At 38.6% G+C, this 15734-nt stretch overlaps 1 protein-coding gene across 4 annotated transcripts in view; it reads right to left on the bottom strand.

The window, feature by feature from the left end:
• SLC35A3 (solute carrier family 35 member A3) overlaps nt 1-15734 on the bottom strand; it is a 77089-nt gene that overhangs the window by 37603 nt on the left and 23752 nt on the right. For all 4 annotated transcript variants that reach the window (XR_010321515.1, XM_003409521.4, XM_064282497.1 and 1 more), the window contains exon 2: nt 2654-2858. Coding sequence is in view for 3 of the 4 variants with exons in the window: in XM_064282497.1 (XP_064138567.1) it covers nt 2654-2858 (205 nt within the window). In the remaining variant the exon portion in view is untranslated. The remainder of the gene's footprint in view (nt 1-2653; nt 2859-15734) is intronic.

Below are 15734 nucleotides of genomic sequence, written 5' to 3' on the forward strand. Positions count from 1 at the left end.
TGCAAGGGAGCTGAGAAATCCAGTCCTTCTTCATATCTTTCACATTAGCAACGGGAAAAGGAAAAAGGGGTTGGAAATGGAGTTTGAGTAACAGTCACAAAAAATGTCCAAAGAATTTAAGAGATACATAAACCCCAGGAAAGGAGAGATTCTACGGAACGCTACTGCTTCATCGTCAATGACACTTTGAACAATTTTCTCTCCATAAACCACAAAACCTTTGATTATGAAAACTTCTTTGAAATGAAAAGAAATGTTAAAGATTGCTACCTGATAGTTATCCTTTTCTCACCTGTAAATAATAGTCAGAAATTTTTTTCAGTAACAGTAAGTTAACAAAAGATTTTTTCTTAGTTTTAGCAGGAAAAAAAACTAAAATATTAGCTTAATTTTTAATTAAAAAATTTAATGTGCTATCACATATTTTTCATATCAGCAGTTTGCGGAGGTCTTGTTCCACATTCCTGCCAATTCCTGGCATTACTAGACTTTTTATTTTTGCCAGTCTGAGAATAGTGAAATTGTGTCTCGTGGTTTTAATTTTATTTCCCTGACGGGTAGTGAGGTTTAGCATCTTTTTATATATTTACTGGCCGTTTGGGTTTCCTCTTCGTTGAATTGCCTATTTATATCCTCTACCCCTTTTTCTATTAGATTGCTTATCTTTTTATTGAGTTGTAGAAGTTCTTTGTACATTCCAGATATTAATAATTGGTGGTTATGTAATGTAAATATCTTCTTTCAGTCTGTGGCTTGTTTTTTCACTCAGTTTGATATACAGAAGTTTTCCATTTTAATGTACCCAAAATGATTTCCTTTATAGTTTATTTGTGATTTGTATCGTGTTTGAAATAATTTACTGTTCCACAGTCTTAGGGTTTTGCTTTTTAAATTTCGATCTTTAACTCACCTGGAATTTTTTGTGTGTGTGTATGGTGTGTATATTGATGCTTTGGTACAGTGAAAGTTGGTTTTAACTCCCCCTTCAATGCAATTACTCAAAGATGTCTCTGGCCTCATATTGCTAAATGCAGTGGATACTTCTATTCATTTTGATCTCAACAGCAAAAACACTACTTTCTCAGCTTCCCTATTTACATTGTCCTGGTTTTCTTTTGATCTTGCTTGCAACTCTGTCATAATCTTCTTTTGTTAATTCCTCCTTTTCAATTTGACCTGTAAATGTTGGGAATGCTACAGAGCTTAGTCTTTAGCACTTTTCTTAGGTTACATATACCAGGTTATCTCATCCAATCCTTGGCTTTAAAGCAACCTATAAGCTGACAATCATCGAGCTCCACATTCATATACTCCACTATTTGGCATCACAATTTGAAGGCCTTATAGGTATTTGAAATTTTACACGACCCAAAGAGAAACCTTAATTTCCCCCAAAACTGTCTTCTGCATATTGTAGCACTCATTTGCCGAGTTACTTAAATCTAAACACCTAGATGTTACCCCTCAAACTGGATTCCTTCTTTCCCTGATGTTCCCACATCCAATTTATCAGCAAGTCACGTCAGCTGTAACTCCCATAAATACCTTCTCCTCTAACTCTGGAGTCCCTGAGTGGTACAAATGGTTAATGTGCTCAACTGTTAAAGACTGGCAATTTGAGCTTAACCAGAGGCATCTCAGAAGAAAGGCCTGGCAATCTACTTCCAAAAAATCAGCCACTGAAGACCCTATGGAGCATGGTTTTTACTCCGATACGCATAAGGTCTTCAGGAGTCAGAGCTGACTCCATGGAAACTGGTATGGTATGGTCTCTAACTCCACAGGCATTACTACCATCTTAGTCTAAAATCCCTTGCCATCAAGTCAATTCTGACTCATAGCGACCCTACAGGACAGAGTAGAATGGCTCCATAGGGTTTCCAAGGAGCAGCTGGTGAGTTCGAACTGCTGACCATTTGGTTAGCAGCTGTAGCTTTTAACCATTGTGCCACCATCTAAGCAACCATTATCTTGCCTAGACTAGCACAACAGCCTCCTAACTTGACTCCCTGTACCTATTCTTGTATACCTCCACCACTGTCAATACAGCTGCCAGGCTAACCTTTTAGTGTGCAAAACATCATAGTTTAAACTCAATTATTTCCTTTTGCTTTTACAAGGAAATTCGTGGCCTACAAAGCCATCCTACATCATCTATTTTCTGAATACCAATTCAATCTCTCCCCATTTTATTCTCTTCCCAGATCAATATGCTCCAGCCACACTGGCCACTATGAGGATTTCAAAAGTGTAAGAAATTAGCCACTGCTGAACTACTCAATGCAGCAAATGAAAGAAAAAGCCTTGACTTTAGTAAAAAATTATTATGACTCCTCTAGGGTTCTAATAGTTACAGAATTACAGAATTTACTCTTACTCTTTAGTTATTATAAATGTAAGAAACTATGCTTCATATTTACAGCCTATTAACCAAAGATAAATCATTACACAGATTAGAATAAAATGCCTTTATTATTAGACTAAAATTGTCTTAACAAAATAAAAATATTGAAATGTACTTAACACTAGGGCATTAGATAATGACAACAGTGCTGAAATGTGTACTTACCAATGTGTATTTACACAAATATGGTATGTGACACCAAAACAATAAATTGTGTTTACTAAAAAAAAAAAAATCCTAGATACCTACTGCTGTCTTTGTAGACTAGTAAAATGCAGGCCATTATCTTCAAAAGTTCAGCTACAACCACTGCAGTAGAAGACAGATAACGAGGTCCCTCCTCTTTCAAAGTCCTAGAATAACGCATTGTTAGAACCAAACTGGTAGTCTGAAAGGCCAAAATTCCCAAGGATAGGTATTTTAGGTTGGCAGACATTGTTTTATCTTCATTTGCCTGAAAAATAAAAAGGACAAATAAACAGAATTACAAAATACAGAAATTAATATTAAAAACCAGTAAAAGACTAATGGTTCTAGACAAGATGGAATAAGCACATTCCACCCTATCCTTCCTGCTAATTGCAACTAAAAATCTTAGACCAAAGACCAAAGCATCTATCAGAAGACTGAAAATTGAAGAAAATAAAGACAAACTGACTAGGGACTTCAGGATTCAAGGGATGACCCGGCAATGAGTTTCCTGGAGTTTCACTGTTTGTTTCTTTGTTTTGGACCGCCTATGTATTCGACAACCTAGAACTACCAACTGGCACGGAACAAGAGAGAGCCCTAAGACAACCTCACTCTCTCTAACCAAAGGACTGGAAAGACAACTGCCCTGTAGGATGGAATCCTCCTATCTGGATACTATGGAGTCTGTAAGGTAGAGCTTTATTGATCATTCTGCCCTACTCTAATGAGAGCAGAGGTGGGAGCCTTCCTCTTGCCTACTGTGCACTGAAGCCATACGGACTGCAGGGCAGAGCCTTATGGATCATTCCTGCCGGTACTGGGCAAATACCAGCAAACAGATGGCACCCTTCCTCCCTCCCCAATGGCTATCTGCTAATATTTCAAAGATTTAAGTAGGAACCAAAAAAAAAAACCAAACCCGTTGCCGTCAAGTTGATTCCAACACATAGCGACCCTGTAGGACAGAGTACAACTGCCCCATAGTTTCCAAGAAGCATCTGGTGCATTCAAACTGCCAACCTTTTGGACAGCAACTGTAGCTCTTAACTACTACGCCACCAGGGTTTCCAAGTGGGAACTAGGGTCCTATAATACTCAAAATGTATAAGAAACAATCTACTCTATACCAAAACCAGGAAAAATCTCAACTCAGGTGAGAAAAGACAATCAACTGACAACAACGTAGAGATGACACAAATGTTAGAATTATCAGGCAAGGATTTCAAAGAAGCTATTCTAAAATGCCTCAACAAGCAATAATGAAACTCTTGAAATAATTTTAGACTCACATAAACCAAACCAAAACCTGCTGCCATTGAGTCGATTCCGACTCATAGTGACTCACATAGAAGTTGCAAAAATAGCATAGGGAATTCTTGTATATCATTCACCTGCTTTCCCCCAAAGATAACAGTTCCAAGGTCCCTACAGCTTACCTGAAGTAATTCAGTATTGACGCTAAGAGACTCACTTTAAATACAAAGACAAAAATAGGTTAAAAAGCAAAAGGATGGAAAAATATATGCCGGGAAAAATTATTCGTAATTATGGCTGTATTAATCTCAGGTAAAACAGACTGCATGATAAGAATTATTTCTAGAATCAAAGGATATCTGAAAATGATAAGAGTCAATACATCAGGAAGATACAAGAATTATAAATGTATGTGCTTAATAGCATAACTACAAAATACACAAAGAAAATCTGACAGAACTAAAAGGAAAAACAGATTAATCCAATCATAATTAGAAAATTTTAACCTACTTCTCTAGAATAAACAAGAAAATCAGTAAGCATACAGAAGATTTGAGCAACATTATCAGCTACTGTGGTAGACATGGAGATGCTCCGCACAGATCCTCTTTCAAGGAAGTATTTAGTGCAGAGTGTACAGGCAGATGGCCTCCCCATCCACGGTCACAACCTTTTTGCAAAGCACCTGCATCTGATGGCTGGATGAAATGAGGATATAAATTCTGAGCCATTTTGGCCAGACATAGAACAACTTAATGGGCAATATTTGCTCCAGCGCTGTATACCAACTTGGCCAAGACTTTGTTAAGCCTGCGTTGCTATTCGACTTATCCATTTATCCAATCCTGCTTCTGTCCCCATTCTTTCACCCGTATTGATCCCTAATAAATATTTTGTACCCTAGTGAAAACTCCATTTCAGCATCTGGTACTGGAGAACTCAACCTGTGTAAGTATTCTGATATTTATAGAACATTATATCTAATAAAGACAGGATATATATCAGGCGAGAAAACAAGAAATACATTTCAAAATATTGAAATCTTGCAGAGTATGTCCTCTGCCCATCTTTAAATATCAGATAACATGAAAAGCTCAAGTGTCTAGATATTAAACAAAATACTTTAAAAAATCATGTGTTCTCTGATGACAAGATATCTCAAATACTTAGAAATGAAACAACATAACCTCAAAATAACCCATGAGTCAAATAAAAAAAAAAATCACAGGAAAGTTAGAAAAGGACAGACAACAGAGATAATCAATAAGACCAAAATGGTTCTTGGAAAAGATCAACGAAAGTGATAAATGTCTAGCTAGACTGATCAAGGAAATAAAAACTGAAATGATCAACATCAGGAATAATAAATAGGACACCACTACAGATCTACGGATTCTAGAGACATTCAAAGGATAGTAAAGACTACTATGGAAAACTTTCTACCCATTTTTTGGTAACAGATAAAACAGACAAATTCCTTAAAAGATACAGATTTTCAAAATTGATTCAAGAAAAAAACAGATAACACAAATAGTACTAGATGCATTAAGGACACTGAATTTGTAGCTAAATACCTCCCAACAAAGAAAACTCTGGGTCCAAAATGGCTTCATTGGGGAATTCTACCAAGTATTGAGGAAGAAATAATACCAAAATTCTATACAAATTCTTAGAAAATATTGAATAGGGAATACTTCTCAACTCATTCCATGAGACCAGCATTACCCTAACACCAAAAGCAGAAAAAGATATTACAAGAAAACTACAGATAAATATCTTTCGTAAACACTGACACAAACCCTCTTAACAAAATTTTAGCAAATCAAACCCAGCAATAAATACAAAGAGATAATACAGCATGACCAAGTGGTGTTTATCCTAGGAATGCAAGAATGGTTTAACATTGAGTGTAATTCATCACCATTTAACAGAATAAAAGACAAAAAAGAAAAAATATGCTCATCTCAGTAGATGCAGAAAAATGTTTGACAAAAGTCAATATTCATTCATGATAAAAATTCTCAACAAATTAAAAATAGAAATGAACATCATCAATCTGAAAAAGTATCTACAAAAAAGATCATCTTTAATGGGGAAAGACTGAATGTTTTCCTGCTAAAATACAGAAAGTGGCATTTCAGTCAACATTGTACTAGAAGTCCTAGCCAGTGCATTAAGGGAAGAAAAAGAATCATCAGGTATACAGATTGGAAAAGAAAAAGTAAAACTGTATTTATTTACATAGGATGTGATTACCTATAAAAAAATCCTAATGAAGCTACTAACGAGTTATTAGACTTACCAATAAAATTATTAGGCTCATAGGATTGAAAGTAAATATATATATCTTTCTATATACTACTGACAAACATTGAAAATCAAATTTTAAAACAAAACCATTTATGACCACGTAAAAAACAGGAATATATTTAACAACTGCCAAAAATTTGTTTTAATTGCATCAAAACCATGAATTATAAAGGGATATATTTAATAAGATATGACTAAGACCAGTACACTGAAAACTACAAAACACTGCTGAGAAAAATTAAAGACCTAAGAAAACTGAGAGACATATCATGCTTATGATTAGGTGAATCAATACAGTGAAGATGACAATTCTCATCAAATGGATCTAAAAGTTCAATGCAATCTCAAACAAAATCCCAGCACTGTTTTTTTGTAGAAATTGACAAGATGATTTTAAAATTCATATGGAAATACAAAGGACCTAGAAAACAAAAACAATTTTGAAAAAGGACAAAGTTGAAGGAGTTCAAACTACTGAACTTCCAGATTTGTCATAAAGCTATAGTAATCAAGACGATTTGGTACTAATGGAGCACATCTACCACAGCCTCCACCAGACTGAGTCCAGTACAACTAGATGGTGCCTGGCTACCACCATTGACTGCTCTGACAGGGATCACAACAGAGGGTCCCGGACAGAGCTGGAGAAAAATGTAGAACAAAATTCTAACTCAAAAAGAAAGACCAGACTCGCTGGCCTGACAGAGACTGGAGAAGCCCTGAGAGTATGGCCTCCGGACAACCGTTCAGCTCAGTAATGAGGTCACTCCTGAGGTTCACCCTTCAGCCAAAGACTGAACACACCCACAGAACAAAACAAGACTAAAGGGGAGCACCAGCCCTGGGGCAGGGACTGGGAGGCAGGAGGGTAGAGGAAAGCTGGTAATAGGGAACCCAGGGTTGAGAAGAGAGACTGTTGACATGTCATGTGGTTATTAACCAATGTCACAGAACAATGTGTATACTAACTGTTTGATGAGAAACTCGTTTGTTCTGTAAACTTTCATCTAAGGTACAATAGAAAAAAAAAGATTATTTGGTATTGACATAAAGACAGACAGATCAATGGAACAGAATACAGTCCTGAGCTGGATCAGTACATATACAGTCAACTGATTACCAACAAAGGTACAAAAGAGAAAAGATTGTCTTTTCAACAAATAGTTCTGGAACAAAAAGATATCTGTATTTTTAAAAAATGAACCTACCCCTTATTAGCCTCATACCAAATATTAACTAGATATGGATCACAGACCTATCATAAAAGCTAAAACTATTAATCTTCAAGAAGAACGCATAGGAGGAAATCTTTACTACCTAGATAAAGGCAAATAGTTCTTAGATAGGAAGCAAAAAGCACAAATCATAAAAGAAAATATGGATAAACTTGATATCATCAAATTTTAAAGCTGCTCTTTCAAAGATACTGTAAAAATTAAAAGGTAAGACATATAATGGTAGGAAATATTCAATACATAGATCTGAGAATGGCCTTGTATCTAATATATACAGAACTCTTACAACTCAACAAGAAGATTAACACCCAATTTTAAAATGGGGAAAAGATTTGAACAGACATTTCACCAAAAAGGATAAATGAATGGCTGGTAGGCACATCAAAGGATGTTCAACATCATTAATCATTAGGGAAATACAAATTAAAACTACAATGAGATACCACTACACACCTATTAAAAAATTTAAAAAAGCCAAACCCGTTGCTATCAAGTCGATTCCAACTCATAGTGACCCTACAGGACAGAGCAGAACTGCCTCATACGATTTCCAAGGACTTAGTGGATTCTAACTGCCAACCTTTTGGTTAGCAGCCAAGCTCTTAACCACTGTACTACCAGGGCTCCTCACACCTATTAGAATGCCTAAAATTAGAAATACTGATGCTACCAAGTGTTGGAGAGGGTTTAGAGCAAATGCAACTCTTAACATTGCTGTTGGGAATATAAAGTGGTACAGTCTATCTTAGTCATCTAATGCTGCTGTAACAGAAATACCACAAGCAGATGGCTTTAACGAAGAGAAATTTATTCTTTCACAATCTGGTAGGTTACAAGTCCAAATTTGGGGTGTCAGCTCCAGGGGAAGACTTCCTCTCTCTATCAGCTCTGGAGGAAGATCCTTGTCTTCAATCTTCCCCTAGTCAAGGAACTTCTCAGGAGCAGGGACCCTAGGTCCAAAGGACACGTTCTGCTCCTGGTGCTGTTTTCTTCGTGGTATGAGGTCCCCAACTCTCTGCTTGCTTCCCTTTCCTTTTATCTGTTGAGAGATAAAAGGTGGTGCAGGCCACACCCCAGAGAAACTCCCTTTACATTGGATCAGGAAGGTGACCTGGGTAAGTAACCCCCACTGTAATCCTCTTTAGCATACAATTACAATCACAAAATGGAGGACAACCACACAATACTGGGAATCATGGCCTAACCAAGTTGACACATATTCTGGGGGGACACAATTCAATCCATGATGGTCTCTTTTTAAAAATTTGGCACTTTCTTATGCAAAAACATATTTTCATATGATCTAGCAATTCTTTTCTTAGATATATAACAGTTAGAGATCTGAGAACATATACATCAGAAAATCAAGCTTAGAGAAAATAATAAATAGACTTTATCAACCACTGTCTTAGTTATCTAGTGCCACTATAACAGAAATACCACAAGTGGATGGCTTTAACAACTGAAATTTATTCTCTCACAGTTCAGGAGGCTAGAAGTCCCAATTCAGGGTGCCAGCTCTAGGGGAAGGCTTTCTCTCTCTTTTGGCTCTGGGGAAAGATCCTTGTCTCCTTTCCACATCTGTGGGCCCAGCACTAACTGCAGATCTCCATGTGTCTTGCCATCAACCTTACCCTAGGTCTAGGAGGTTCTCAGCACAGGGTCCCCCAGTCCAAAGGACACACTTTGCTCCTGGCTCTTCTTTCTTGGTGGTAGTGAGGTCCCTCTCCCTTCTACTTGCTTGTCTCTCCTTTTATCTCTTATAAAATAAAAGGTATGGCTCAAGCAGGGGTGTGACTTGAGTAAGGCAGTGACCTGAGTAAGGTGTAAGCCAAGTAAGACAGTGGGACTCAAAATACACCCCACCCTAATCCTGCCTCATAGAGGTTTTAGGACTTATAACACATATAATGGAGGATAGTTACATAATAGCACAAACCTGTTACCGTCGAGTCAATTCTGACTCATAGCAACCCTACAGGACACGGCAGAACTACCTCATAGGGTTTCAAAGGAGCTGCTGGTGGATTCAAAACTGCCGAACTTTAGATTAGCAGCCAAGCTCTTAACCACTGCACCACCAGGGCTCCAATATCACAGAATGGAGGATAATTATATACTACTGGGAATCATGGCCTACCCAAGTTGACACATATTTTGGGGGGGACACAGTTTAATCCATGACAACCATCTATCTCACTTTTGTAAATCTGCATTAGCAAGAGTCCTAACATGAAGCCAGAAAATTATAGCATTTTACAGCTGGAAGATGAGCTAGAAATCATAGCGCAACCTCTTTATTTTAAAAATGATGAAAACAGTGAACAGAGAAGTTAGATGACTTACTCAAGGTCACATAGCTAATAACTGGAAATATCAACTTATATAGTTAACTCTCAGGACTCCCACTACATGCTACTATAGGATTTGAGAGGCCATCCTGGTGGCCTTTACCCTTGTATGGAAGAGAATGCAATGCCAGCAACTTACATTTGGCACGGCGATCTGATTCTCCTGGAAAATGTCAAACAATAATCGATTTCAAATCTCTTCATGGAAGTCTTTTGTTTAGTCAGTGTGACCAAGGCATAATGTACATGTCATAACAATGCTGTATCTTCTTTTCAAATACAAATTAAAAGGTCAGATTCTAAGCTAGAGTATACTATTTTTCAATTTTGTTTTCTCACTTCCAAGCATATGCAGCATCAATACATTCATCTTTATAATAAAGCTCTTATTAATGCTCTTAGTCTCTTAGAATGTATTTTTTTAAGTCAAGAAGTAAAATATATGCAAATAAATGATTATTCATACCAGTTCACCTGTAGAAAGTTACAATTTAATTTACTATTTGCAGTTCCTAAAGGTAGAATAAACCCAAAATGAACAAAAAATCCAAGATACTTATATATGTAAGATTCTACAAATACATAGTTTGGTTTTGGAATATAACACATGTAAAACTAAGTATTCTGACTTACTTAATACAAACCATAAAGACACAGCAAATCTATACATATGTGTGGTGTAGTAAATTAATATGGCCCTTCTAGCCATGGTCTTTGTAACTCCCACAAAATGGTTAGGTGGGTCTATGCAAATAAGGTGCTTGTGGCCCACCGAGGGGATTGAACAGTTTGCTAACAATGCAAATAAGGTGTATGGAATCCTAACAAGGGGATTGGTCAGTTTTGCCATCCAACTAGGCTTAAAGGAAGCCAATTCCAGAAGCGGAAAGAGGGGACCTCATTACCATCAAGAACAGTCAGAAGCAGAGTGCGCCCTTTGGACCCAGGGTCCCTGCACTAGTGAACCTCCTAGACCCAGGAGACAGACAGAGCTGTAACACCGGAGGTGGCACGAGAGGATGCGCACAGCAGTAGTCCAGCAGCAGAGGAACAAGGGCAGCAGACCAGGAGACTGGTATGAGACAGCACGGTGGGTTTCCTGGCCCATGAAGTGAGAGAGCTGAGAGCCTTCGTGCAGGAAGCTTCCTGGTGGAGTTAGGTGCCTCTGGGCACTTGTCAGCAGAGCTAAAGAGCTTTGTAACATTTCGGGAGCCAAGGGATCAGGGGCTGAGAGCCCAAGGGGCTGAGAGCCAAGAGACCATCTGCCTGCGAACGCAGCCAAGAAGCTGTCCTAACTGAAGAACTGTATCCTGAGTTGTTCCTGATTCTAAATTGTAACCTGTTACTTCCCTAATAAATCCTCTAACTTTGAGTATGGTCTATGAGTTCTGTGTGGCCATTGTAATGAATTATTGAACCCACCAGAGAAGTAGAGTGCCATGGAAGAGACAGCTGGTGTTAGAATTGGTAAAAAGGCTGGAGAGAGTATGACCTCTACCTTATAGGAATCATCCTTGGCTTGATGCTGATCTTGATTATATTCCCCCTGAAGTCACACATGGTCTGCCACCACCGTGAATACTTTCACAATATGAAATCAATCAAAACAGATTATAGTCCACTTCTATAATTTATAAGTTAACATTTTATCATCATTTGAAAGTCCACAGTATTTTCCTGTTATAATTGAAAACTTAAAACAATTTCATCTATAAGATTTACTTTGAGTCCTTTCTATATTTTTTTCTCTTACCACCTTAAGAGAAAACTCACATACTTTTATACTTTCAGGTGATGCCAATCCTCTGACTTACAGATTATTCTTTGTTTCATAAAAACATCCTCTCTAAGAAACTTAGACACCGATAACCAATAAGAGGGGAGTTCTGGTGGCACAATGGTTAAGTGCTAGGGTGCTAACTGAAAGGTCGGTGGTTTGAGCCCACCAGTCACTCTGCAAGAGAAAAGACCAGACTATCTGCTCCCATAAAGGTTAAAAAAAAAAAAAAAAAACCACTGCCATCAAGTCAATTCCAACTCATAGCAACCCTACAGTAGAGTAGAACTGCTCCATAGGGGTTCCAAAGAGTGCCTGGTGGATTCAAAATGCAGACCTTTTTGTCGACAGTTGTAGCTCTTAACTGCTAGCCACCAGGGTTTCCCCCTTAAAGGTTACAGCCTAGGAAACCCTACGGGGCAGTTCTACTCTGTCCTATAGGGTCACTATTAGTCCAAATCAACTGGACGGCACATAACAACAATCAACAAGAACATGTGCTAGGTTCTTTCACATACACAGCCTCATTCAATTTAGTATCAAAAAACCTCATAAGCCAGTCAACAAACAAGTTACTGCTCACATTCCTTTAAGAATCCTGATTACTGAATCTGGAAGGCATAATGCTGAGTGAGATCAGTCAGTTGCAAAAGGACAAATATTGTATGAGACCACTATTATAAGAACTCGAAAAACAGTTTAAACAGAGAAGGACATATTCTTTGATGGCTACGAGAGTGGGGTTTTCACTAATTTGATAGTAGATAAGAACTATTTTAGGAGAAGGGAAAGACAACACACAATACAGGAGAGGTCAGCAGAACTGGACTGAACCAAAAGCAAAGAAGTTTCCTGAATAAACTGAACACTCTGAAGGCCAGTGTAGCAGGGCTGGGAGTTTGGGGACTGTGGCTTCATGGGACATCTAAGTCAACTAACATAATAAAATCTATTAAGAAAACATTCTGCATCCCACTTTGAAGAGTGGCATCTGGGGTCTTAAATGCTAGCAAGCGGCCATCTAGGATGCATCAATTGGTCTCAACCCACCTGGATCAAAGGAGAATGAAGAACACCAAGGACACAAGGCAATTACGAGCCCAAGAGACAGAAATGGCCACATGAACCAGAGACTACACCATCCTGAGACCGGAAGGACTAGATGGTACCCGACTATAACGGATGACTGCCCTGATGGGGAACACAACAGAGAACCCCTGAGGGAGAAGGAGAGCAGTGGGATGCAGATCTCAAATTCTTGTAAATAGACCAGACTTAGGGGAAACCCTGGTGGCGTAGTGGTTAAGTGCTACAGCTGCTAACCAAAGGGTCGGCAGTTCAAATCCGCCAGGTGATCCTTGGAAACTCTATGGGGCAGTTCTAATCTGTCCTATAGGACAGTAGATGAGTCAGAATTGACTCAACGGCACTGGGTTTTTTTTGGGTTAATGGTCTGACTGAGACTAGAAGGACCCCGGAGGTAAGGGTCCACAGACCTTCTCTTAGCCCAAGACAGCAACCATTCCCAATGCCAACTCTTCAGACAGGGATTGTACTGCACTATGGGACAGAAAATGCTACTGGCGAAGAGTGAGCTTCTTGGATCAAGTACACACATGAGACTATGTGGACAGCTCCTGTCTGGAGTGGAGATGAGAGGGCAGAGGGGGTTAAAAGCTGACCAAATGGACATGAAAACAGAGAGTAGAGGGAAGGAGTGTGCCGTCTCATTAGGGGGAGAGCAATTAGGAGTATATAGCAAGGTGTATATAAATTTTTGTATGACAGACTGACTTGATTTGTAAACTTTCACTTAAAGCACAATAAAAATTAAAAAAAAAAGAATCCTGATTACTAAATTCTCTGACCCCATATAAGCACCAGAGAAGCTCTCAGATTTACAGCAGGGTCAAGATAGTCAGGAATGCTTAGATGCCCCACTTTCACCTTAAAAGCTAAGACCTTAAAAATGTTCTTCTTGATTGCTAGGGTAAATACCCTTATTTCATTCTGATAACTTTTCTTTGTTTTTGTTCATTTTTTTTTTTTTAAATGTTTATTATTTTACATACTCACAAAAGTAGCATATTCTCCCGGCCACAACCGATGACTGCCCTGACAGAGAACACAACAGAGAACCCCTGAGGGAGCAGGAGAGCAGTGGGATGCAGACCCCAAATTCTCATAAAAAGACCAGACTTAATGGTCTGACTGAGACTAGAAGGACCCCGGTAATCATGGCCCCCAGACCTTCTGTTCGCCCACTACAGGAACCATCCCTGAAGCCAGCTCGTCAGACATGGATTGGACTGGACAATGGGTTGGAGAGGGATGCTGGTGAGGAGTGAGCTACTTGGTTCGGGTGGACGCTTGAGACAATGTTGGCACCTCCTGCCGGGAGGGGAGATGTGAGGGTAGAGGGGCTTAGAAGCTGGCAAAATGGTCACGAAAAGAGAGAGTGGAACGAGGGAGTGGGCTGTCTCATGGTGGGGTAAGAAATTGGAAGTACGTAGCAAGTAGTATATGGGTTTTTGTGTGAGAGACTGACTTGATTTGTAAACTTTCACTTAAAGCACGATAAAAATTATTTTTAAAAAAAGGCATATTCTCAGTGTAAAAATGTAGAAAATTAAAAATTATGTTAATAAGTAAAAATTTCACCATAATCCTGACATCTAATGATATTTTGGTATACATCCTGTCAATTTTTCTTTACTTCTTTCAGTCTTTCGTAAATAGACTAAGGACTATTTTCTAAAGCCTTAGGACTTCAGTAGCAGAGGGACAATCAATTATCTAGACCACTTCATAATCCCACTGGCATGGATTGAATTGTGTCCCCCAAAAAATATGTGTCAATTTGGTTAGGCCATGATTCCCAATATTATGTGTTAAATATTACAATCATTTTTGTGATTGTAATTTTATGTTAAAGAGGATAAAGGTGGAATTATAACACCCTCACTAAGGTCACATCCCTGATCCAATGTAAAGGGAGTTTCCCTGGAATGTGGCCTGCACCACCTTTTATCTTACAAGACAGAAAAGAAAGGGAAGCAAGCAGAAAGGAGGGACCTCATACCACCAAGAAAGCAGTGCCAGGAGCAAGGCGCATCCTTTGGACACGGGGTTCTTGTGTGGAGAAGCTCCTAGTCCAGGGGAAGATTGATGACAAGGATCTGCCTCCAGAGCCAAGAGACAGAGAAAGCCTTCCCCTGGAGCTGATGCCCTGAATTTGGACTTCTAGCCTACTAGACTGTGAGAAAATAAATTTCTCTTTGTTAAAGCCATACACTTGTGGTATTTCAGTTACAGCAGCACTAGATGACTAAAACACCCACCAAAAGGATTTCAACAATCTTTTGGGCTTCTAAAATTATACAGAAAATAAAGTCTTGTAGTCACGAAATTCCACGCTTTCCTTAAAAATGACAGATCTTTCTTGAGGAAAAAAAAAATTGAAATTTTAAAAATACAGAAAAGTACCAAGAATATAACAAATATCTATAATTCTACTACCCACAATTAACAATTGCCAATCTTGTCACGTTTGCTTAGCTTTCCTTTTTTAAAGGAATAAAACTTTATACCTAAAGTAAAAAAAAACAACCAATGCCATCGAGTCAATTCCAACTCATAGACACCCGACAGAACACAGTAGAACTGTCCCATAGGGTTTCCAAGGAGTGCCTGGTGGATTTGAACTGCTGACCTTTTGGTTAGCAGCCATAGCTCTTAACCACTATGCAACCAGAGTTTCCACCTAAAGTCAAAGTCCCTTTAATCCAACCACTCCAAGTCCTATTCCTTTACCCCTTCCTTACAGGAAATCATTATCATGAGTTTGTTGTTGTTGTGTGCCATCCACTGGATTTCGATTGGTAGAGACGCTGTATGACAGAGTAAAACTGCCCCATAGTGTTTCCTAGTCTGTAAACTTGACAGAGCAGATCACCCGGTCTTTTCTCCCATGGAGCCCACTGGTGGCTGGACCACCGTTTTGGTTAGAAGCTGAGTGATTAATCATTGCATCACCAGGGCTCCTATCATGAGTTTACAGTGTATATTTATAGTCCACTTTTAAATTTTTTACTTTTTTTTATTGTACTTTAGATGAAGGTTTACAGGACAAACTAGTTTCTCATTAACCAATTAGTACACATATTGCTTTGTGACAATGGTTGCCAACCCCACATCATGTCAACACTCTC

This window comes from Loxodonta africana, chromosome 3 (assembly GCF_030014295.1).
Source record: "Loxodonta africana isolate mLoxAfr1 chromosome 3, mLoxAfr1.hap2, whole genome shotgun sequence".
NCBI classification, from domain to species: Eukaryota; Metazoa; Chordata; class Mammalia; order Proboscidea; family Elephantidae; genus Loxodonta; species Loxodonta africana.